Genomic DNA, 25,709 nt, shown 5'->3' with positions numbered 1-25,709 from the left:
GATTCGGTCCTATCTAACTGATCGATCCCAGGCTGTTTAGTGCAATGGTAATCTATCTCGTTTTGAACATATTTTATCCGGTGTTCCTCAAGGATCAGTGTTGGGACCATTGTTATTTTCATTTTTTATTAACGATCTACCTACAACTTTGCGCTATTGCTCTGTTCATCTCTTTGCTGACGATGTGCAAATATATTTGTGCGAACTAGATCCCAATAATTTTGCTTCATTAAGTGAACGAATCAATCACGACCTTCAAAGAATTTTTGATTGGTCTCAGCGAAACTTACTACCCATTAATTCAGCTAAAACTAAAGCAATGCTCAGATGATCAGATTAATTCGCAGTGCGGCAAAATCTATGGGTGTCTGAAAAAATTAAACTTAGCTACCAAACATTTTGATGCATCCATTAAACTTCAACTTTTTAAATCCTTGCTTCTACCCCACTTCATTTACGGTGATTTCATTAATTTAAATGCATCTGCTGCTTCGTTAGATAAGATGAGACTTGCATTGAACTCATGCGTTAGATATGTTTATAATTTGAACCGATTTTCGAGAGTAAGTCATCTGCATAATGAGCTTATTGGCTGCAATTTCTCACATTTTTACAGATTTAGGTCGTGCGTAATAATATTCAAAATTTTGCATTTGAAAAAGCCTGAATATTTGTTTTCCAAGATTTCTCCAATGCGATCTGATAGAAATAGAAATCTTCTAATTCCACAGCATAGTTCTTCGTATTATAGTCAATCTCTGTTCGCAAGAGGCATTGTCTTTTGGAACCAATTGCCACTAAATATCAAAACATGTGTTTCAATAGTGAACTTTAAAAGGAGCCTGAAACAGTTTTTAACAGTATAATTCTAGTATATATTGGAGTATATGTAATTGTAGATTTTTGTATTGTATGGAGGCATAATTGTCAATCGATTTCTACCAATTGTAGCGATTTAAAAGGCTGCAAGCCTTATGTTACATGAATATCACAAATAAATAAATAAATAAATAAACAAATTACATGTTTTAGAGAGGATGACACCAAATTTTTGACCAGGACTGTAAACAGTACAGTGTGGTTGCCTTTCACATGACATGTCATGTCATTTTACATTTGATCTTCCGTTTCATATATGATTTTCCCCAGCACTTTACAAGAGTTTTGATTTTCGTTTTCTCGTTCATTGAAACAATGTAGAGACCAATGAAACACGTGAGAATTTTGCTAGGTTGAGCTGACCCTGCATCGATTCCAGCGAAAAAGCCACTGCCAATAAACGGGTTGATGAACACAAGATGAAGGAAAGGCGAAACTAATTTATACGAAAGCAGAAAAACTGAATCAAATAAATTGTGTGTCTGTAATCAGCCCAATAAATTCATCACATGATTCTCTCTTAATATATTTCTTATCCGACGAGATTTGGTTCAATCGCTCGGGCTGCGCTGGTATACAAGGTGACGGAAAACAGTGAGGTGGAATAAATGCGGGAAAACTTTACTGACGGGTATATATCAACCCCTATAAGCGGAGCGCTTTATTAGTATATAATGGAAGGATTTTTGCTTCTTATGTATTGTCGAACGGGACCAGGTGGAATTGCAAGTTGTGTGTTGATGGTGGTAATAAGGACGAAAGATTTTAGCCTTGCTTTGGTAGTCGCAAGAATGGGAACTTTGTGATATTAGATGTTGATGTGAGCTGAATCTTAGTTGACATAACCGATTGTTATACGGATGAGTTAATGGAAATAAAGATGTGTTGCAACATTTTTCCATGTCTTAGACTTATTTTAAAGTGAACCAAAAGTGGCATAAAATAATATATATTTTTCAGCATTGTCAAAATATAATTATCTGTTTTGAAGCTCCTGCCGCCCTAGTTATTGAATACATCAAGTGTCTTTTCCCCATTGCTTTATCCATGATTTTGCAAAATATGCATTTAAAGTTTTTGTACATTATTTAATATTTAATAATAAGCTTGTTTTTCATTTATTGTGTTTTCTGAGTTTTTGATTACTCTGTAATAGTTATTTAGGGTATCGCGCCACTTGGGCGGTGGCTTCTATATTCGTCTGTTTGCCACTATAACTCAGTCAATGTTGAACCAATTGACTTGAAATGTTGTACACGGGTAGATACTATACCTATCTCACCACATTCCAAAAGTTGTGTCAATTGGTTCAAATTTGACTGAGTTGTTGTGGAAAACAGACGAATATAGAGGCCACCGCCCAAGTGGCGCGATTCCCTATGTGACGAGTTGCAAAAAGTTTATTTTTTCAGCATGAGTCGTATATTTATCCAACGAGGCTTGGATCCAACTAGGCTAGGGTCTCCAGTTAGCCTAGTGGTTAAGGCTATGAATCGCCAATCCAAAGACGGCGGGTTCGATTCCCGTTGCGGTTGAGAAAATTTTCTCGACTTCCTGGGCATAGTGTATCATTGTACTTGCCTCACAATATACAAATTCATGCAATGGCAGGCAAAGAAAGCCCTTCAATTAATAACTGTGGTAATGCTTACAGAACTAAGTTTAAGCGAAACAGGCCATGTCCCAGTGGTGGCGTATAGCCATAAAGAAGAAGAAGAAGACTTGGATCTAGTTTTACCACGAGTAACATGCAAAATTTTATGCAATTCAGTACATTTCAACCTCGGTTTACGTCCCCCGTTGGCTGAGCAACAAAAAATTCTACAGCTAAGACAATGAGCAAACTAGACCTTTTTTTTTTGTAAATTTCTACATATTAACTGAGAAAACGCTTCAAAAAATATAAAAATGTTTAGTATGCTTATTGTTTTGGCGGTAGATTTTTTTAAAGTTTGGTCAATGGTGGACGTAAAAAAAGAATATAACGTGTATCATATTGCGACATTTGCACCTAATTAGACTCGCCCGAAATTCATTATCATCACAGTCGAATTGGCTTCTTTAGCGGTGTTGAGATAATTCAATATTCTGAATCTGCATGCAAAACTGAGCCGAAATCCAAATTTTCATGAATTTTGAGGCCCGGGAACCTATTTAAAAATCAGTTTGAAGTTTGTATGGGAGCGATTTGTTGAATCACCCCTCGTCGCATTTTGTACTGGGTGGGACTGTCAAACAGTTACCCAGCTGTCAAAAGGTGATTTCAAAAAATATCTTTGAAATTGATTTTAGGTACCAAAACAAAGTTCTAAAAATCTGAAAAAAATCCTAGTGGCTCAGAAAAAGGTGCTCTTTCGAATAAAATAAAAAAAAATCGATACATTTTTCTTAATTAAAAAACCCAATTTCGCACACGACTTCGCAGCGGCTGGCATACACAAGTTCGGTTGAGTTCTTGACAGGGATGTCGGATGCACAATAGGTAAACAAAATAAGTTTGATTAGTGTGAAATGCCGCTGGAAAATGATGATTCAGTGGATTTTCAAATTATCACAGTAGTCTACATTGGCGAGAAACCCAATAATTTCTATATCATTTCATGTATCATAATATTCTATTTCTATAATTATGATATACTATTTCATATTGGTATCATGATGACCAAATTTTCCGAATTGGTTCATAATGCAACCTTTCATTGCGTAAAATTGTTTATGGAACTCGTTGCAAAACTCGATTTTTTTAACACTCTTCGTATTTATCCAACTCGGCAAGCCTCGTTTGATAAATGTACGACTCGTGCTAAAAAAAACAACTTTTTGCAACTCGTTACATAAATAACTAATATGTAATGATTTTTTTCATTATTCAACTTATATGAGTTTCATAATGTTCATAATGAGTTGCATTATCAAATGAGCATTATGCAACTATGTTTCAAGCTTCCACCCCTTTTCTTCATAGTGTTTTTTATAATTTTTTTTTTGCTTTTATAGGCAATAGTTATTATTTAAGTCGCAGAGCTGAACAATTTTTCATTGATCAATTTGTTTCACGAAAAGTGAATTGAAAAAGTCGTGTGTTTTGTGATTAAGTTTGTGAGCAGTGAAGCCGAAGATTTTTCGTTACTTTGCCTATCTTTTCACGTGTGATTAGATAGAGGAAAAGTAGTTACGCTGGTGCGCTTCTTGTGAGGCAATGTCGGGGAACCACGCGGGTAGATCAGATTTGATGTGTTTCCGTTCATCGCGTCTCCTTCCCGCGGCTGTTTGGTTTGGAGTTGATGCTCTGCTGCCGAGGTCGTAGATCCTGAAGCAGCTGAACTGGTGTTCCGTCATTCGAAACTGAACCGCGGTCGTCAACAGTGGAAGCTGTTTGGATTTCGGCGATTATTGTATAGTTCTCACCAGGTTCGCGAGAATAATGAAAGAATGGAGAATTTTCTGTCTTGATCGTCAAAGAAATTTCGCCGCACAATGGGAGATTATGAAAGGCATTCCATATATTATTCTCGTTGATTTCGTTCCTGCTTATATTATTGTTCTTGCATTTTTTGTTAAAAAATGGATTATAGTTTTAACGCGCAGGTACTCACGACAGCATTCACAAAAAGTTGATCGGTTTCGCCTTTTTTGTCTTTTTTTAGTCGTTCTCCTCCCCATCCGCTTACCGACGCTCTAAAAATAGATTTCCGAACTGCCGCAGCTGCTGCCGTCACAAACACTATCACATTCCGGGATTGTTAGTGGCAAAAGTGCAGTCGTTTGAATCAATCCATTATTTCATGTTGAAAATACCATATCTCTGTTTGTTTTAACAAACTGTCAAAAATTTCGACAAATGAAAATAATTGTATTATCAAACAATAGAACAGTTCAGTTTAAACTAGAAATCAGTTTGTCACTATAGTAAACTGAAAAATCGTTTGATTAGAACTAGAATTTAATTGTGTTTACAATTTATTTTTCTGCGTGTATAATAAAGAGTTGATAGTAATGATTCTAAATCATCCGTGTCATGTCCGTCATGTAAATCATGTCCGTGTAGCTGCCGGCTTAGAATAGCGCTACGGACCACCTGTTCCGGGGGTAAAAGTCCATCAAACAGGTAACCCCAATCCAAGGTGTCAGGCGACCCGTGCTGAGGGATGAATGGTTGAGGGGGTTTAAAACATGCTCGATCTTTAACGGAGCCCGTAGCGTGGGTAGATCACCTTTTTGGGTTGCGTTGCGGCGAAAGATCTACCAAACCGAGCCCTAGTCCTAACTGCATCCAACTATGGAGCAGCGTATTTTAGTAATTGAAGGAAAAACTTTGGTCCTTATTGCATTTCATACCTTGGTAAAAGTGATAGGTCTCGGTTTGGTTCTGGCCGAGATGGATCTTGTACCAAGGAAAAAATGGATTACTAATCCTAATCTTTTATTCGGTATTCATTGGTTTGAGGCAGTAGGGACTAGGGTTCCGATGCATGGTCAATATCAGTATCATTTCTTGACTTTTTCGTTAATGGAACGTTTAAAAATTACGTCCAACATTTTGGGGGGAGGGGGGGGTCTAAGAAAGTGTGACAGTACGTGTATTAGGCATAGGAAAATAGCTGACAGAGGGGGGAAGGGGGGAGGGTCTAGAAATCCCAGAAAAACGATGGACGTAACAAATGAATCTTCCCTAAGGGAACCGATTTTGACTGAAAAAGGAGCGTGTTAAAAGCGGAACCTATCAATCAGAATACTTCCTTACGAACTAGTTGAAAATTACTACTGTAACAAAACCGAATACTTTATAACTTCTCAATGGTGATAAAGTAATACGACATGCACTATACAAAGGACACGGGGACACAATACACAGCTATTTTCGATTACCGACTTCGGTAAAATTTTACTGGGTTTTTGAACTGCTGAATATTCGGTTATTTTTGTCATTACCGAAGACTCAGTATGGTAGAACGTTGAAGATCTGTCAAACAGTAACTGGGTTACCCAGTAACTTTTGCATGTAAATTTTACTGACTTTCAGTTGGTCGGGGTTCTGCTAAACCGAACCAAAGACCATGATCGCGCACGGGTGGGACATTTCTTTCCTACGTTGTATAATATAAATTAAATCGATCTTTAGGTGACCGTTCGGCCATGGCGGAGGTATGGAGACAACTAATCTTTATTTGTTGCGCTACACTTGGGACACAATACATAGATATATTAGTACAGTATGTACATCATTGGGGCAACACATTTGCACGAACATACCGGCCCCCAAAACCTATACGGTTTTCAATAAAACGAACGGTGTACAAACAAGTATGACACTGACTGTGATACACACATTAACCGCACAAGTATCCGGCTGTCGCACTCGCCGTTGTAGATGAGCATGGTTCTTGGCCAAGCTTGATGCAGCCTTCGAAGAGCCAAGAACGCTTCATGCTCTGCCAGATGGCTACCCTGATGCTGGGGCCACACCACCGTAGCTGGGAGGGAAGCGGAATCCTCGGAGTGATGGTGAAGGATCACAACAGCGACAACGTACTCGATGCTACACGAACAAAATGATGAAACCGCAAGCTGTATTGTTCTTCTAGTTAACCTGATGAGCCTATTGCTGCTTCGTTGAATGGAATGATATCGGACGCTGGATAATTCGCTCCCTTTTAGGTAGTAGAAACTTCAAACTGCGTTTTATTTTGATAATCGTTGTCGCGCGTTTTCGGTCTATCTTAAACTTTTTAACGACTGGTCACGGTACCAATTATGATCGCGCACGGGTGGGACATTTCTTTCCTACGTTGTATAATATAAATTAAATCGATCTTTAGGTGACCGTCCGGCCATGGCGGAGGTATGGAGACAACTAATCTTTATTTGTTGCGCTACACTTGGGACACAATACATAGATATATTAGTACAGTATGTACATCATTGGGGCAACACATTTGCACGAACAGACCATTTTTTGAAAAATTGAGTTTTCATTATCATTAGATGAAGAATATGATGATCTTCTTTCCGTGTAAAAATCCAGCAATTCTGACAGCTCTTCGTGGAGTAAATTCATAATTTCTGTTTGGCAGAACATACAAAAAATAAAATTGCATCCAACCAGAGTGAACTGTAAACCATTCGATAGAATCAGCGAAAAATTTTAGTTTTGGTCCAAATGATGAACATTTCAAGTTTTCCTCATCGCCGTCAGATTTCTAACTTCTAACCGACTCATAGTAACAATTTGTGAGAGAATTTAACAAGTAAAGGAAAATACGGCTATTGGAGGATCCAATTATGTTTCGATGGCGTTGATCGCCATTTTTCCAAATCGCATTCAGCCACACCGAACCAAATCCACTGCATTTAAAAATCACTTTATTCTCAACAATACAAAAATGAACTGGTTTTGAATACATGCGTTATGTCGATACACCTCATACTGATTATTTAACCCAGGAGCCGTCATTGAACAACAAGGCTAATAAGAATAAATAAAGCTTGAAAAAAACCTCAACATTTAGTTCACTTTGGCTGATCGAAAATTGGCGTTTTCACGAAAACCATCCTTGAGAAGAATGTTTGAAACTTGATTCAGACGTAACGACTGACCTTCAGCTAGTTAAAATGACCTAGAGGTAACGCGCTTGGTAATCACTTAAATGATCCTAGTTCAAATCTCTTTCATATTTTAGAAAACATTTTTGTACTTAGTTCACTTTGGCAGAACATTTCATGGTTTTCTTCGACCAGCATAAATTTGATGTACACGAATTGCTCCACCTTCACATCTCAGGATCTCAGAACATGCACGGACATCATTTGGCATAATCACTCTTGCTCTGTGCCTGCACAATAGACATGCACCGCCTATAAAATAAAAACATGGGTGGGAAGGGCTGAGCTGGGAGGGCTTCCGCCGTTTACATTTCACACTATTTTGAGACCTATGTGCTACCATACTACGCGTCCTCTCTGATTCATGTAAAGGATTGTGAGTGATATCGATTTCAACTTCATAGACACTGAAAAATCGAGATTTTTTATCACATTCCGACTGCTTTTCTCTGAAACAGAGAAACACAGTCAGCCACACTGAACTATAAACCATATTCCAATATTTTTGTTCAGCCAGAGTGAACTGAGTGCAAAGTACTGAGAAATTAAATGTTATTACATCAATGATTTTAAATAATTTACATTTATTCTTCATCTCTGATGATTAATAAAGGCTTGTAAGTTACATGTGTGCGAAAAAGTTTCAAATAATCTTAGCTGTTGTTTATTTCTGAGTGGTTGAACTTTAAGCTTAATTATCTCGGAATAAAGTTTTTGGCGCTTAGTTCGGTTTAGCAGAACCCCGGCCAGTTCATTGTTTGTTTACTTCAGGGCTTACTTCAGGTTACCGAGTTTCTCAGTTTTCTAAATGACCCCCTGCTCCCTACTGCATTTTTCTTCTCAAAAGATTCCATTATTCATTGCGGGAAGTAGACTCGGCTTTTACTGTGGCTCTTCAACTCCTGGCAAAGTAATCAGAAACCTGTAGTGTCTGGAGGAACAGGCTTACCTGGAGCAACCTTGGGAGCAACAGATTGCTCAGATTCTGTCGTGATGTCTTGTAAAGTATATTGCACGGGAGAATTGCGAAGCTCTCGGTTCTGTTGTAAGCAGGACAGAATCTGAGGAATCTGCTGCTCCAGGCGTGCCAATCCTATCCTCCGGACACTATAAAACCAGCTCAGAATTAGTGATGAAATAAACTCACGACGATCTAACAACGGTGCTGACTGAAACTCCTAGCAAATGAAAAAAAAAAAACATCCAAAACATTTGGCTGAAGAAGCCTCGTCGTAGCACCTCTTTTAATCACTATGTAATTGGCCATCCGTGTATTTCACTTTCACTAATTTTTGCTGATTATACTAACCCAGGAGTTGTTGAAGGTACAGAAAATAATTTAGCCTTCCCCAGTAAGAGGAATTGCTGCTGCTGGAAAATGAGGGTGAAATTATCATGAAGACTTGACAGCTGCTCGAGAGGGTAATAATGTTTACCTTTTTATTGACGAAAACTCAGTAAATGAACAATGATTACGAATAGTCGGTACTTGCATGTACTGATTTTTTAGTCTGTTCGGTGAAGTGTGAATATCGCCGAACTTTTAGTTGATAAAATTACCGTACTCAGTAAAATGTACAATATTTTACCGAAATTTGTTATTTTTGCTGTCAAAATTACTGGGTATTTGCAAAATGTCCAATTTACAGTTTGAACCCAGTTTAATGCATTACCGAACTTTTAAATACTAAATAAGTGTGTAGATCAAATACTGGTCGCAGTGATTATGTCCCGAACAGAGAAAAAAGACATCATTATCAGAGAGATCCTAAGAGGAATTTTAAGGATGCGCCCTGAAGAGGACTTTTGAAGGTTTCTTGGATTGTCATGGAGTTTTTTGGAAAATACACTTCAAAATTACGGAATACACTGAAAATACAAACAGGTCTCTATTTCATACACAATAATACAGAAATACACGTAATACGCCAGCTGTCAAAGTCAAACAAATGCAAAATTACACTTCTTTAATACGTGAAGGTGAATCCAAAATACAAAATTGACAGCCTCTATACCTGACAAAAAATCGTAATGGTCAGGAAAAGGTGCCCCTTCGTATTTATAAAATAAAAAAAATCAATAAATTTTTCAAAATTTGAAAACCCAATTGTAACGTGTACAGCACCTAAAAATGTTATGTGATATTTACTTATTCCAGGAAATTTAAAAGATGAGCGATGTTTTATTTTCAATTCGTATTTATATTTTCGTTGAAAACTTATTATTCACATGCTATTTACACTAACATTTTCAATATATACAAATGTTGATTAAAACTTTGCGAAGACTAATTTGACTAAAAATCTGTTTGATTTGATAATTCCCCTAAATATTTACGATCACTAGAATGTGTTTGATACAAACACATCCGCGGTTACTATTACTATTATCAGTTCTGTCTATGCATTGATCGATAAACGCCTTAAAAACCTGCAAAAAGTAGATAGGTGCCAGCCTAGGGAGGATGCTACTCTAATATAATAAATAAAAATGGCTTCCAACCCACCACTCTCACAGGGAAATCTAACAAGGTACTGCGCAAGTCAAATAATCATGAACTAGTTGATAGAAGTGGCGTTGGAACAAAGAGTTGTAAAAGTTAACAGCTTTGATTACGCTTCCGATTTGTAAGGTTTAAAGAGCTTCGGTTTTTCTGGGGAGGGCGTTAAGATGGTTTGACTCGGTATCGTCGGTGCTGTCATGAGCAAGCCTTGTGCGGAAGCATTGAGTGATTTCAGCGGGCTGTTTGTGCTGTTCGAGGTGGATGAAGAGAGGTCCAACTTCGATTTGTCCGATCCTGGACTGAGTGATACAGCCGAATGCGGTGACGACGGGCTTTGCAGGTCATGTGGTGGAGTGTGAGGCTTTGGAATAGACAAAGGAGTGTATCCTTGTGGCATCGAACTTAGCATGGCTGCGGCGGCATTTGGGTATGGAGCAGTCTGCAGAGGCGCAGTTCTTTGTGGGATGGGATATGGGGCATAGCGATATCCATAGGAAAAATGATTGGAAGCAGCTGGAATCTGCGGAGGCATCACCGGCATTTGGGGTAGCATTGGTGCCGGTGGATATCCGTAAGGCATTCCTACTGAATTGGCTGCAGCTTGTAGTATCGACGCTGCGAAGGCAGGGTCAGAGTAAACCGCAGCGTACGGCCAAGCGACGGCGATCCGTTGGCGTTTGTCCTTCATTCTTCGATTTTGGAACCAAACCTAGAATTGGAGAAGAAATTGACATTCGTTAGTGAGTTTCATTCAATCCGCATTCCAAGATTGGTCGGTCTGTCTATGACAAAGTCATCACACGCATCAATAAAAATGATTCACACATCGAAGGAATGTTTGGGTCAGGCATGGTCACTTAACACCTCAGTGGTAAGCTTTATATATATCTGCCGTATCAGTGGAACACTCAATTATTCACATTCAGTAGCCAAAAGAGTGTCATAAAATCAATGTTGTTGATGAATCGTATAAATATCTTGAAAGAAACAATCAGAATGACACAAAAAGAGAAACGGTGATGATGATGATGAAACAGAGCACGGGACGTTCGGCTATCGCTAACGCCGGTCACTGTCGACCAGTGAACCAATGAATCTGTAGGTAGCCGGGTACGTCGTGTCCACTGTTTATAAACTTTTACCAATGGGGCGGCACATCAAACGTCGCCGATATGGCAAGTGATAATTACATTAATTTTATTATAGTTATATGATAATTACCATACATCCATTATCTTGTACCGGTACAGTGTGAGGGAAAACGGGAGAAATCGTGAGAATATTACACATTGCTTAAGAAAGGGATTCCTCTAACGAAATGCAGTGATTAATTATTTGTTTGTGGCTACGTTAACATATTCATGTTAAACAACAAAATAACATGGAGAGAAAAATGGAAGAGAAGGAAAATTCCCTGCAGTGAGCCGGTGAAGACACACTCTGCTTCAAGTTTCAATTCTTTAAGACTTCTTCCGCACCAGTAACGTTGTTCGATCTAAGTTCGCTGTGAAATTTGAGATTCTTTGTCCTGAATGGTCGGGGATGAAGAACATAAAGCGTGCCAAATTTCGCCTACTGTGATTTAATGTGGCACCAGTTGCTTTGGGAAACACAAATGTTTACATGTAAATGTTTGTGTTGTCGCGTCATTATGACTCGTCACATGCTGTTTCGGCTTGTTTTCAAGTTGTATCTACAAGTGACCGTCGGGATTTTTTTTGTTGTAGAATGTCAAAAGCCTTGTTCTTGCGATACTGACCTTAATTGTTGACTCCGGGAGGTTAAGCTGGGCGGCAAGTTCGCATCGGCGTGGCCGGGAAACGTAATTCTCTTTGTAGAATTCTTTCTCCAACCGTGCCAATTGGTCACGAGTGAAGGCCGTTCGATACCGACGGACAGATGGATCCATTGGTGCCTGCTGTTGGCTGTGTTCCGATTGTGGACTGGTGCAGTCTGGAATAATAGTAGAGGTAGAAAATAAAGATTAGATGATTGTACCGATTCAAGTTCATATCCTTCGGTGCACAGACCGAGAAAAACAAATATGCATTAATACCGACCGCCCCTTGTTCTGGAGGGCAGTTAAAATATTTGCTTTTTGAAAGGAAATCTACCTCCTTTTGGGAGACGGGTCATAAATGAGTCTAGCAATGGCATTAAACATTTCGGTAGGCGTAATAAACTTTTTCGAGTTACAGAGAGTTCTCTATTATCCGGTATGAAATCCTAATCCTGGCATATAATTCTAATTTGATATAATAAACAATATAAATCAGTATTTTTCTGAATAACTGGTTACTTTCAAGAAAAAAAATAACATATTTATTCTACGTCGCCTAATCTTAAACTAACTCATTCGAACACTTTTTAATACATATTTACGTTATTCCATAATGAAAGTGGATGACCGAATGATCATATTTTAGTGTATCTTTGAAAAATATAATTTTGAATGGAAATTTTTAGAAGAACAATTTCCGCCGAAGTGATTACAATGCTTTCGAACAATCGTTTATCGTTGTAATTGTATTTTCTAATCAATAAATCAACAATAATGACGCGTAACATAAAAAACCCCACTAAATTGAACTTAAATAGAATATTATTCAGAAATAGATCATATCACTAGATACTGATTCAAGTTCAAAGGCCAATAAACAAACCAACATAAACATATTTTTCACAATTGAAAAACTATTTTAGAGTTTGAGTTACGTTAGTTATCAACATATCATGAACAAGAAATGGTTTATGAGCGATAAGTAATGTATAGTCTCTTTATTTTGATTACATTCGCTATCTCTAAATAAGGTCTAGGCATGTCCAGATCATATCGATAAAACTCAATTGTTTTCTGTAGTTCTATAATTTGCTACATAGTTTTACTTAATTTTTAATCGGTAACTTACCACTGAGCGGTGATAGCGGCGGGGATGATTTTGCATTGTATTGGTGCGGGCTAAGTAAATCCACAGAAATCGGCTGATCCCGATGCTGCAGTGCATCCATTGTGTAATTCCGAAATCCTTGCATTTTCATTGGGGTTTGTTAACTATTCACTCACTGAACTTATTTGGTGGTAATATTTGTCACAGCACTATTCGTTCAATCACACCGTTTCAGGCTAATTTGTTCGTTAATCATCCGATCACTAGCACCTTTCTCCTCCGCTGCGCTGCGGAAACACACTAAACGACGGTTGAGATTTATCGTCTACCGAAACCACGGGCAATATAACTACCGCTCACGAAAACTAGTCTCAAACTGGTTGAGTAGTGCGGCATTACCTCATGTTAAATACTGACCCTTCTGCAGTGCGGGATGGGCGTCGCCCAGTACAAACAAAGGCGGTGTTACCTATCCATCTTTGTACCCTAGCAACAGGAGGAACGAATGAGTGGAAGTGAGACTGGCAGTTGAACGAGACAACACTGAGTTCGCCTGTGTTCGGCCAACTCTGTTGCATGCATCGGAAGGAGAAGTAGGACAACCATAGTGTAGGCCAATGATGATGCGTTGGACTCTTTCGCGTTCTCCATGTTGTTTCTCTCCCTGAGCAGAGCCATCGATTTCAACGCTTTTGCTCTTTCATGCCACGGCGCGGAACGATGGATGGAAGCGTTTTTCCTAGCCGCAAGGATTATTATCCTTTTTGCGATTATTAGCGCATGATATAACAGAAGCGGTAAACAGGAGCATAAAACGACGTGGTAGAGCAGACTTTTATAAAATGGTTCTCGGTGTTTTATGTACACGTTGCTGCCCTGATTATTCGTGGCATGTGTTCATGTGCCCTACCGAGGGGATGGTGCGATGATGCGATCCGGGCGAAACATATCCATTAGACCTGTTCACTTTTTTTGACCTACCCGTGTCACATCAAATTATCAATCCACATGCAAAAACAAGGCTTCAGTCCAAAATTGAGCCAAATTGATAAAGGTTTAGAGGTGTATCAAATCGATTTTGTGTTTTTTCGAGCATTTTCACAAAAATGTACTTCAATATTCAGAAAATTGCACCAAAAAGGTACCGAAAATACCGTTAAAATATAGTTAGAACAATACTCTACAACTTTGCCGAAGACACTGCGGTGTTTAAGTTGCGTATTTCAAAGTTATTCAACAATTTTCGTTAAAAAATCACCAAAAAATACAATATTTTTACGATATTTCATGTAAAAGCCATGTAATTTTACATTGTTTTAGGTGACTAATTTTATGAGCTATAGCTCCTTTGTGTTACGAACATTTCGTCCATACATCATTTTAGTGTAGAAATTCGTTTTCATTGACTAATTATCAAAAGTTTGTCACGTTGATACTAAAAATTGTACAGAGTTGCCAGCATAAAATAAAACAAAGTTACCCATGATTTAAACGTCAATACACTTCTTTGTCTCATCTGCATCAGTTTAAATTTGGTGCAGTTGGTTGAGCATGAGATTGTGGATTCGAAGACTCAAGGTTCGAGTCCTGGAATAGGATTTTTTTGCGTCTCGTTCCAGCTATAAGTTGATGAAACTACGCACTGCATCTCATTGCAATTTGGCATAATAGCATTGTTTCGGAACCGTAGAGTGCATAGTAAGAATGAAGTTTCCCTTCATCGTGTAGTTGTGCTGATTTATGGGTACATAGATAACAAGTAAGCTTCACCCACAGTTGTCTGTAAAATGTTGCATCCAGAAGCAGTTCCATCATCGTATTGAATTGTTTTAGCTAAATTGATCATTATCAAACAGATACTCAATATTTCGCCCAGCTGATCTCGTCGACACGATTTATTGTTAACAAGTATAAACTAAATATCTAGCTAGTCCTGGAATGTGCTTAATTGGTAGGTCCCGATCATTATTCTTTGGGAGGTTGCGTGTAAGTCATGGCAGATTCATCATCCTAACTGCTACAAAAAAAGAAAAAATAGTTTATCATGTATTTGAACTTGAACCTGGGACCTTCTGATCCGCAAGCTCGAGCCTTACCATCTGCACAATTTCTGATGTTTAAATCAAAAGACATTAGAATACGATGGCATGACGTCTTAATCATGGGTAACTTTGTTTTAATTCGTGCTGGTAACTCTGTGCGATTTTTAGTGTCAACGTGATATACTTTTGATAATTAGTCAATGAAAACGAATTCCTACACAAAAACGATGTATGGACGAAATGTTCGTTATACAAAGGAGTAATCGCTAATTAATTTAGTCACCTAAAACAATGTAAAATTACATGACTTTTATATGTAAAATCGTAAAAATATCGTGTTTTGTTGTGATTTTTTAACTAAAATTGTTGAATAACTTCGAAATACGTAATTTAAACACCGTAGTGTGTTCGGCAAAGTTGTAGAGTATTGTTCTAACTATATCTTAACGGTATCTCCGGCATCTTTTCGGAGCAATTTTGTGAATTTCTGAGTAAATTTCTGTGAAAACGGCTAAAAAAACACAAAATCGATTTGATACACCTTTAAATCTTCATCAATTTGGCCCAATTTTGGACTGAAGACTTGGTCTTACATGTGGATTGATAATTTGATGTGTCACGGAGAATCGGAGAAAAAAAGTTTCAAAGTGAACAGGTCTAATATCCATGGCCCATGGGCGAGAAGGTGTGAAATGGAATCCGTTGAATTGTATTGATTTGATGACTTAATTACCTTGTCTTTGCGTTTCGTGGGTTCACGTTTTCAGGTACTTTTACGCATTTTTTTCATAAATTGCTTTTTTGTCCAAAACCCTGTACGGTAATTATTACCTTAAAGTCAGCCATATAGTGAATGTATCTATGAATGTCGTGATACTAGTGTCCAGCGCACCTGATCTTTTTATTTGAAGCTTATTACAAGAGAGCAAGAACAGAATAATAAAAAGCTTTTGTTTTTTAAAACTTGCTTCTTGAGATTTGTGCGTCTGAAGTACTGATGCACTGTTGAAGCGGGATTTCAAGACGTTTGTCCTTAACCCTCCTAAGACGTTATGCTAGGCGCACCACGAAGGCGTAGTGTATGTTAATCGAGCCTGTATGGGTCATATTGACCCTACCCTAACATCCTACTAGGGTTAACATCATTTTCAAGCGTTACTCACCTCCAATCAGAACATCTTGGATGCGGTTTTCATGATTTACTTTATTTCACAAAAAAAAATTGTTTCGGCAAAAACGAAAAACATTTTCCACTATGAAAATAAAATTAGGAGATACCTTGATCCATATTCTTTATGTGTACGAAAACCGATTTTGAAAATATGGCTTCGTTGTTTAATTTAAAAATAAATCAAAAGCAAAAACAATGAGGATAATCTTCGAGTTTGTCTTAATGAATATCGTTACTTTCAATCATTTATGGGCATTTATTTCAAATAGCACTGCAGTAATAAATTGCTGCATATAAACTATTGCAAGTTTTAGTAGACACATTCATAAATTTCAATCATGTTTTTATAAAGTTGTTAAATAATTTTGGTATCACTGACACTATTATTACTATCGGAGTTTCAATTGTCATTTTCTGATCACTTTTTCATGTCTTCCAATTTGTTTTTTGTCAATTAATTCTATTGTCCTATTCGTCCTTTTGTTCATTCGACCTTTTGTCCATTCGACCTTTTGTCCATTCGACCTTTTGTCCATTACCCTTTGTCCATTCTACCTTTTGTCTATTCTACCGTTTGTCCATTCGACGTTGGGTCCCATTCGACCTTTTGTCCTTTCGACCTTTTGTCTGTTCGACTTTTTGTCATAGATGCTATCTATAAAACTTATCCTAATTACAAGTTGAATAATGTGTTTTAACCATTTTAAGTAAAATATTACAGTAAAAAGAACAACATTTTGGATTTTGACTTTATGCTACTTATAAGTAGTTGTATGACCAAATAATGTTTCGCTTCAAACTTAGCTCCGAGGATAAAACAAGTAAGAGCTGCCAGGAAGGAGAAAACATTCAGACTGCGCTTGCAGGTTACCCCAGATGGCTAGCAAAACCCTGCAGTCGGTCGGACTTGTTGTAGGAGCTTATCTCCCACCATATAAAAGATTCATAAGCATGTTTAGTATTCATTGTGATAAAGGCTGCTTCCGTTGCACTGCCCGTACGCTCTCCATTCACCAAACACCGTGATGCCGGCGTCGGAGTCTCGGCGGAACGCCAAGGAAAATATTTTTAATAATAGGGGTTTATCTCTTTTAAAAACTTACTTTATTCTGTTCGGGTCGTAATTATGTATGTGTGTCTTGCCACCCACCCACATAGATATTGCTTTCGGTGCTGCTGTTTCCAGGTTTAATGATGTCGTTGAAATCACATAAGAATGGCTTTGTTGTATATAACGGAACCATACAGTCTAGAGCTGCCGGTGTAATACGATCCCATAAAATGTTATATTCTACTTCTCGTCATATCGACGACACGCTACCATACTGGCGAACAAGGGAGGCTATTTGCGAGTTCAGCAGGAGATAATGGTTCGTAATTTAATGAAGAAATTAAAACAGCGACCTCATCGTAGCGAGAAAACTTTTATCTCTTCTGCCCTTTAGGGTGTGCGACTGTGGAATTGAGAATAAACAATTCAAATAAATAAAATCGATGCCTTTTTTACTCAAGTGATTCGTTTCTAAATTCAGCTAAATCTACAATACATTACCCAGATATGGTGCACTCAAGGTTCCGTTGAATAACTCTGCTAAAATGATAGCAAAGTGATTGCTCTCAATTTGCTGGGATGAACCTAATGTAATTTTAAATTATCGCGCACCCTAATCCTATCACCGATTTCATTCTAGTCTTCTCGGACGGTGAAAAATGAACCAACAAAAAACCGACAAGGATTTATGAATTCAATCCTGGCCTTTATGTTGCTGCCGTGGTTGTCTTGGAGCATGGACTAGTAACCGGGATGAACGTTATATTTATATAGGTATAGAAACATGTGTATAAACGCGGAATCCCATAGCCATCCACTAGTGGCCGTACCAGAAGTAGCGGAAGCAAGACTCTGTAGCAACGTAGACCAGAGTGTGGATGAAATTTATGATTTTCGGTAAGTTTCAGAACATATTTGATCATGGCGTTTATGCGCTTTATAATCGACAATTATGATGTTAGAAAATGAATATCGGTCCGGCAACCGTTGGTGTAGCAACGTGCACTGCTGAACGAGACCAATGGTAGATAAATAATTCAACAGTAAACTTGGGTACGGTATAGCATAGGTAATTAACGATTCGTCATGGGGATTTCAGGTAATGCTATAAAAAGAGACAACGCCCTACTTTCGTCAATTGCGAACCATAACAGCCATCCGAAAAACCAACAATCGCTGATCGCGCATGATCCTCATAATTTCTGCCTCCCCATCCATCCATCCCTGATTCATTGTCCTGGCTCAGTGGAAGGACAATGGAAAAACAAATATTCTTATCCTGTGAAAACGCCCACAGTTTGTTTTTCTAAATCTTGCTCCAAAACGGGTAGAAATCCATTACGGATATTTGTTTTTCACTAATTAGATGTCTGTTTATGACCTTGGATGGGTAAATTGGTCTGCTGCAAATCTCTCTCATTAATGCGTACAGTCTGTGAATGTAGAGTACCTATACAAATGAAATATACAGGGGATGGCCAAAATGTTTAGGATAGGCAACTTTTTTTTTCCCACAAAAAAAAAATCAACATGCTGTATCTTTTCATAGAGTGCATCAAAAAATCTCAAATTTTGACTGTTTGTCAACCTATTATATGTGCATCATTGGTACAAATTTGGGCTCGATTGATTAATATTTCGCGAAGTTAGAACCGTTCGGGTAAAACGCTATTTTTTAGACAACTCATTTTTGAACTGTCTTATCTCGAAAACCAGTGAACCGCATTGAATGATTTTTTTAACGTTTATCAACAATATATTGATACGTAATACGACGTTATAAAATGTTATATTTTCTCACGGCGAATTAAGTTATACCGGGTTGAAATTTTTACCCATATAGAGGAAAATAAGTCAAATTTACAATACCACACAAAAATTATTAAATGTGTTCTTCTTTCAATCTAAATAGGCTCTAATATATCTGATTAGAGATAATTTGAGAACAGAAGTGGATGTTTTTTTTAAGTTTAATCGACACAAACATTTCACAATTACGTTCATGGAATTTCTTTAATTATTTATCATAATACAGTCAAGATTCGATATACACGGTGGGTGGTACTTTACGCCCATCGCGATTTGTTGATTGCCTTACATCCATTTGAGCTCATTTTGTGTATGTACAGTAGGCTGCAGCTTATTTTTCAAAAGTTGTTGAAACCTTAAATTCGTAAGCTCTTTTGTTTTCGAGTAATAAAAAGGTGTTTTCACTTCAAGTGCCATAACTTCTTCAATTTTCAACCTATTTTAAATCTTTTTTTTATGAATGTCTCGCTTACAAAATTTCGAATAAATTTGTAGAACATCATTTTTTCCAAAATCACGTAAAATATGAGTTTTTAAATATTTAATTCATTTTTTCTTCCTTTTACGAAAAAAAAATGACTTTGGAACCCGATAACTTTTTAACCGCTTGACCGATTTAAAATCTTTTGGCGTGCTTTTGTACAGGGGATAGACAAAATGATCGGGACAGGCAAAATTGTCACTTTTCAAAAAGTGTCCAATTAGCTGTAACTTTTCGAAAAGTGCATCAAATATTCTCATTTTTTTACTGTAAGTTGATCAACTAGTTGCGTATCAAAATTTGAAAAGGTTGCGCTATTCTGCACGAAGTTATAAGCATTTTAGAAAAAGGTAGAATTATCCGATAGCCAACTTTTAGCTGTTTTATCTCCGGATTCAATGAACCGAATGCAATGAAATTTTGTCCATTTATGACTTATATAATAAGCTCTGAAAAACGTTTGATTCAACTTTAAATTATTAACAAGAGGAAAAGTTATAGCGATTTCATTAATTTTATGATTTTTTAGTAAATTGGTCTATTTTTAATATGCATCCCATTACTTTTTCAATGAATTGCCGCATATGTTGTTACTTTTCTTTAAAACATATCTATATTCTAGACAATCAGAGGGAATTTAAATGAACTATAATTAGCATTTTGAATTTTGAAACGATGTTCAAATTTAAGAAAATTGTGTGTTTTATGAGAAAAATAATCTAATTGTTATAATTTTCGTCCGTGTCAAGAATTTTAAGTTATATCAAAAGTTTTTCAAAGCTCATTATATAAGTCATAAATGGTCAAAATTTCATTGCATTCGGTTCATTGAATCCAGAGATATAACAGTTCAAAATTGGCTATCGTATAGTTATACCTTTTTTTAGAATTTATTTAATTTCGTGCAGAATACCCAAGTAACCAAGGTGCTGAAGCCTTATTGCATGCAGATATACGGTGTACTTAGAGCAATCATTACTTTACATGCAAACTTAAAGTTGATTTAAAGTGGAAATGGGCAATTATGCGACTGCTTCAAGATTATACCAGTATAATCCTAATTTGATTCTATAATTGCCCACTTCCACTTTAAATCAACCTTAAGTTTGCATGTAAAGTAATGATTGCACTAAATACACCGTATATCTGCATGCAATAAGGCTTCAGCACTGTGGTTACTTGGGTAGTTCGATCTTTTCCAAATTTTGTCCACGGATACACAAATAGTTAATCAACTTACAGTAAAAATTTGAGAATATTCGATGCACTTTTCGAAAAGTTACAGCTATTTGAAACTTTTCTTAGAAGGGGAAATTTTGCCTGTCCCGATCATTTTGTCTATCCCCTGTAGACATTTTTGTTGCCTGAGAATGCTGGGAATAAACTGTACCTTTAAAGAATGGTATCAACATGAATAAATATCAAAAACTGTTCAGAAACAAGTATTTTACATGAAAAAAGAGAGTTTTGGCAAAATTTTAATAGTTTTCATGCTTAATTTTGGGCTAAAACTGAAAATTTTATTCTAAACTAGCTGTACCCGGCAAACTCTGTCTTGCCTACTGCGTTTTTAGACGTTTAAAGTTTCTAGCCAACACCAATTCCCCGGTCAAAATGTATGGAAGATCAATTTTCAAAAACTCTCAATTTTTCCATGCTTTTTGTCTCATAAACCTTCCTTGGGTGGAAACTCACAGAACAAAACTTAGACGACTAAAATTGGACCTTCCGTTCGCAAGTTATGCGCGGTCCCACTAGACCTGTGCGCCGCCGCGCCACGCCGCCGCACAGTGGGATCATTCTGCAAAAAGACGATCAAAACCTCTAAGAGCCGTTAGATGACATTTTGGCATATAGGTGTCTTTGGAAGATGTGTTCAGAAATATCGTCTCTATTTTTATGCATACTCACTGTATGGTAAAACTGTAGGGTGAACCCGAGCAAAAAAATATTTTTTCAAAATAATTTTTTAGAGGGTAGATGTCTTCAGCAAAGTTGTAGAACAAGTAATTTACAGTATCTTTGCTGAAGACACTATATAGCTTGGACTTCATTTTTTGGGAGAAAATATGAAAGTTTGAAAAACAACCTCAAAATCAGTTTTTTGAACTTTTCCATGATTATATCGTAAAATTTCAACGTAATATGTTCTACAAGTTTGTAGATACTACTAGAATACACTATCTTGCCGAAGACACCAACTCTGTAAAATTGAAAATTGCTCCAGTAAACCATTTTTTTTGAAAAATTTTCACTATTTTCACTATTGAATATTTTTTGCATAGGCACTTTTTGGCAGCCGTGCTATCAAAATTTCAATGCTTTATCATGTCCAGAATAGACCAAAAGTGACTTAACAATCGGGTCTGATAAGGCACTTTGATTTCTGGTGCTATTTTCATAGTCATTTTTTCAAAGAAAATATTCACAAATTTCATACAAATCAATTAATACAAACTGAAAACTCACGAAAACTTTTCGACATTAATATTTGTTAATCCAAATAGTATTCTTGTTGAAATAGTCTACATTTCTAACACTGTGGTTGACTTTACATTGAATATACGACAAAAAATATCGCTTTTTAAATTTTTAGATGAGTTTTAATACCAATTTAAAACTGTGTTTTTTTTTATCTAATTTTTTATTGTAATTCTCAATGCATTTGTTTATGTTAAAATACATACATTAATCAATCAACTAAAACAATGATAACATTTTTTTTTCATTTGCTATGTTAACATTATAACTTCGGTTAAAAAACTAAAAAGGCGAAAATATAATGAATGCCTCTACAAGTTTTGTGTTGAAAATAAAAAAAATAAAATAAAACGAGTGAAACATTGTTACATCACATTGAAATAGCCAGTATCTGTTAGAGATATTCTAGGTTGTAAATCTTACGTCATGATGAAAAATTTTCACAGATATTTTATTGAAATTGGTTATGCTGTTTGATACTCTTAAAAATTTATTTTTTCCATTTTTCAAGAACTGCGTCCGTTAGGTCGATTCCTGTCCATGATTTTCAAAATTCCTTCGTCGTAGACATATTACCTTGGGTAATCCCTTGACAAATCCGCATCAAGATCACGCCTCGATTATGGATACTTTTCCGGAGGAGCCTTTAGTTTTAAGTTTATAATATAACGATTTTTTGAAAAGATAAAAAGGTTTTGTGTCTTTTTGAGAAAGATTTCGTAGATAAGGAAATCACTCAAAGAGGCTTTTCCCTCTTTCAAAATTTGAGGTTCAAAATAAATTACACTAGCAGTTGAAAAAGTCTACATTTATTTAACTTATTTTTTTTTGTTCAGAATTACTACTTGGATGAGCTAAAAATAATATCGAAAGGTTGTATGAGACTTGTGAATATTTTCTTTGAAAATACTATTAAAAAGCTTCAGATATCAAAGTGCCTTATCAGACCCGATTGTTAAGTCACTTTTGGTTTATTCTGGACATGATAAAGCATTGAAATTTTGATAGCACTGCTGCCAAAAAGTGCCTATTCAAAAAATATTCAATAGTGAAAATAGTGAAAAAATTTCAAAAAAATTGGTTTACTGGAGCAATTTTCAATTTTACAGAGTTGGTGTCTTCGGCAAGATAGTGTATTCCAGTAGTACCTACAAACTTGTAGAACAAATCTCGTTGAAATTTTACGATATAATCATGGAAAAGTTCAAAAAACTGATTTGAGGTTGTTTTTTAAACTTTCATATTTTCTCCCTAAAAATGAAGTCCAAGCTATATGGTGTCTTGAGCAAAGTTACTTGAAATTACTTGTTCTACAACTTTGCTGAAGACATCTACCCTCTAAAAAAATATTTTGAAAAAATATTTTTTTGCTCGGGTTTACCCTACAATTTTACCATACAGTGAATGTGCATAAAAATAGAGACGATATTTCTGAACATATCTTCCAAAGACACCTATATGCTAAAATGTCATCTAACGGCTCTTAGAGGTTTTGATCGTCTTTTTTCAGAATGATCCCACTGTGCGCCGCCGCCGACACTTTTTGTCCCACGCCGACGCCGACCGAGGTATCGGCGGCGCGCCATACGCCGCTTTTTGTCACGCCGCCGATTTTCATTTTTCGCGCCGGTGATCAGTGTACGAACAAAATTAAGTTTATATAAAGTTAAGATAAAAAAAAATCTCACGATCACTATCATAAGAGTTTGATTACAATAACTGATTTCTCAACTCTTATAACACACATTCACATCTCTTCAGAAGTTTCTTCAGAGAATCTTCCAGAAGGATTCAGTGATGCCTTCTGGAGATCCACCTAGGGTTCCTCCAGAAAAATCTTCAGGTATGCTCCAGGATGATTTTTTTTCTGAAGATCTCTCATGAAAATCTCGACAGAAGTACTTTCAAAAATTATTTCAGGAGAATTTAGGGATGCCTACTAGAGTCACCCCAACTAACAATCACTCATTTAACAGGCACCATTATGACGAATTAATTCAGCATAATGTTGAATAACATTTGAATTATTTTCACTTACAACCTATGTTCGGGTTTTGTTCACACAAATTTGGAGAAGTTATAAAGCATCATGTTGTGCACCAACTTATTTTGTTGTTGTTAAAAGCGTTTAACAAATATACAGGAAAGCTGTTATTAAACTTTGGCAAAAATGACTGAAAATAAATAAAATGCAAAAATGTTGAACTCTCACGAGAGTAATAAGTTACTCTCATGTTGAGAACAACTATTATGTACATCAGAGATTCATCCAGAAGATCCTTCAGGAATTCTCACAGGAGATCCTTCAGAGATTAGTCTAAGAGTATCTTCAGGAATTTCTACAAGAGTTTCTCTAGGATCTAGGCCAGGAGTTTTCTCAGAGATTCCTCCAAGAGATCCATCAGAAATTCCTGGAATTTGTTCAAGAATCCCTCCTGAAAATCCTTCGGCAATTCCTCTTGGAATTACTCCAGGATGCCTCAAGAAAAATTTGCAGAGATTCTTTCAGGAGTTTTTCAAGGATTACTCCAGAATTTCCTTCGGTGATCTCTCCAGGAGTTCGCTCAGGTGTTTCCCTAATAGCTCCAGGAGAATTCAGGGATGCCTCCATGTGTTCATTAGGATTTCATTCAAAAGATCCTGTTACGTACAGTATTAATTAGTTGTAGTTAGACCGACATAAGACTCACTGATCGAACCTTGTCAGATTGAGCAGAGCATGAGTACCGCAGAAACAGCTTCTCTGTTGCGCACCGCAGACCGATAGCAGTGTAGGTCGTGCAGGTAGTCCCCGATCCTCGGCTTTTGAGTGCCACCGATCGCGCTGTTCAACAGCAGCACAGAAAGATCAATTCAGTCTTCTCCCGTACGTCGGTCGCGCCGGCAAGAATAAATTTATATACAGTCCGCTATAGTCCATTGTGTTAATTTCGTTTGTTTAACAAATCGCCAGTAGTGCAAAACCGAGTGTTTTAAAACCGCAGTCCGAAACGCATTATTCCGCGAGTGAACCGTGGGTGTGACTATCCGGCCAGTGAAGTTTGTTTTAATTCGTAACATTTTCTGGTCCTTCGAACCGGATAGGGCCAATCCGCGGGACCACGTTTTTGTGAATAGTGCGGCGTGGCTTGGGTGCATTGTACTGCACACCCATTGTCCGTTGGTCGAAATTGTGCTCGATCGATGAACTTTCAATCGGAGCCAAAATCTGCGCGCGCGTGTGCAAGTGATGCTGCCGACTTGGGGCAGCGAAGAAAAAGTGCTTTGATTGCTGAATCCCCTGAATGAGAATTGGATTCCTCCTGTGCTGCTGGAAGCTGAATTTCCTGTGTGACCCGGTTATTCTACTTGTTGCTGAGACCGCCGTCCATCCGTTGGCTGTTTATTGGATTTCTGGATGCTGTTTGCCGTCGTCCTGTTCCCCCTTGGAGCAGTTACATCCCGCGCCTAGGATTCAGATAAGTAGCCAGTGTGTGTGTGTGGTTGAGGTGGCTCAGGATAGCGTGGTCTGCATGTGACGCAATCCAGCCGATAGCGCTTTGTTCTGTTGCGTTTAGCAAGCGCTCTGTTACCGTACTGTGGTGCGAGTTTGGACAAATTTGAATATTCTTGTGGAGGATGTTTTTTGAGTTCTCCGGTTGATAATTTGATTTTGGCACAATTGCGATTTGCCGTTTGGATAATTCCCACAATTAGTGGTTGATAATTGAGCTTTCTGTCAGTTCTGTCAATTCGTTCCGCTTGAGGTCTCGGTATCGGTTTTCTGTTCTAGTGAAATGTGATAGTGGTGAATTATCAACG

The 25,709-nt window shown here is 37.2% G+C and overlaps 1 protein-coding gene across 1 annotated transcript; it reads right to left on the bottom strand.

The window, feature by feature from the left end:
* Positions 1–9,640: 9,640 nt before the first annotated feature.
* On the bottom strand, positions 9,641–13,821 carry LOC115266307 (segmentation protein even-skipped-like). Its single transcript, XM_029872299.2, has 3 exons — positions 12,895–13,821; positions 11,745–11,938; positions 9,641–10,694 (listed from the first exon to the last, which is right to left on the bottom strand). The coding sequence occupies exons 1-3, from the start codon at positions 13,022–13,024 to the stop codon at positions 10,095–10,097; spliced, it is 924 nt and encodes a 307-aa protein (XP_029728159.2). The 5' UTR covers positions 13,025–13,821; the 3' UTR covers positions 9,641–10,094.
* Positions 13,822–25,709: the final 11,888 nt, after the last annotated feature.

This window comes from Aedes albopictus, chromosome 2, assembly GCF_035046485.1.
Source record: "Aedes albopictus strain Foshan chromosome 2, AalbF5, whole genome shotgun sequence".
Taxonomy (NCBI): Eukaryota; Metazoa; Arthropoda; class Insecta; order Diptera; family Culicidae; genus Aedes; species Aedes albopictus.
Note: the sequence above shows the minus strand (reverse complement) of the source record. Positions and strands in the feature narration are given on the sequence as shown.

Excerpts from the sequence above, each read along its gene's own strand:
- LOC115266307 (XM_029872299.2), bottom strand. The coding sequence starts at position 13,024 with ATGAAAATGCAAGGATTTCGGAATTACACAATGGATGCACTGCAGCAT. Across the intron at positions 11,939-12,894 it reads GCCGCTATCACCGCTCAGTG|ACTGCACCAGTCCACAATCG; the intron begins GTAAGTTACCGA and ends CTATTATTCCAG. Across the intron at positions 10,695-11,744 it reads TCCCGGAGTCAACAATTAAG|GTTTGGTTCCAAAATCGAAG; the intron begins GTCAGTATCGCA and ends CTCCAATTCTAG.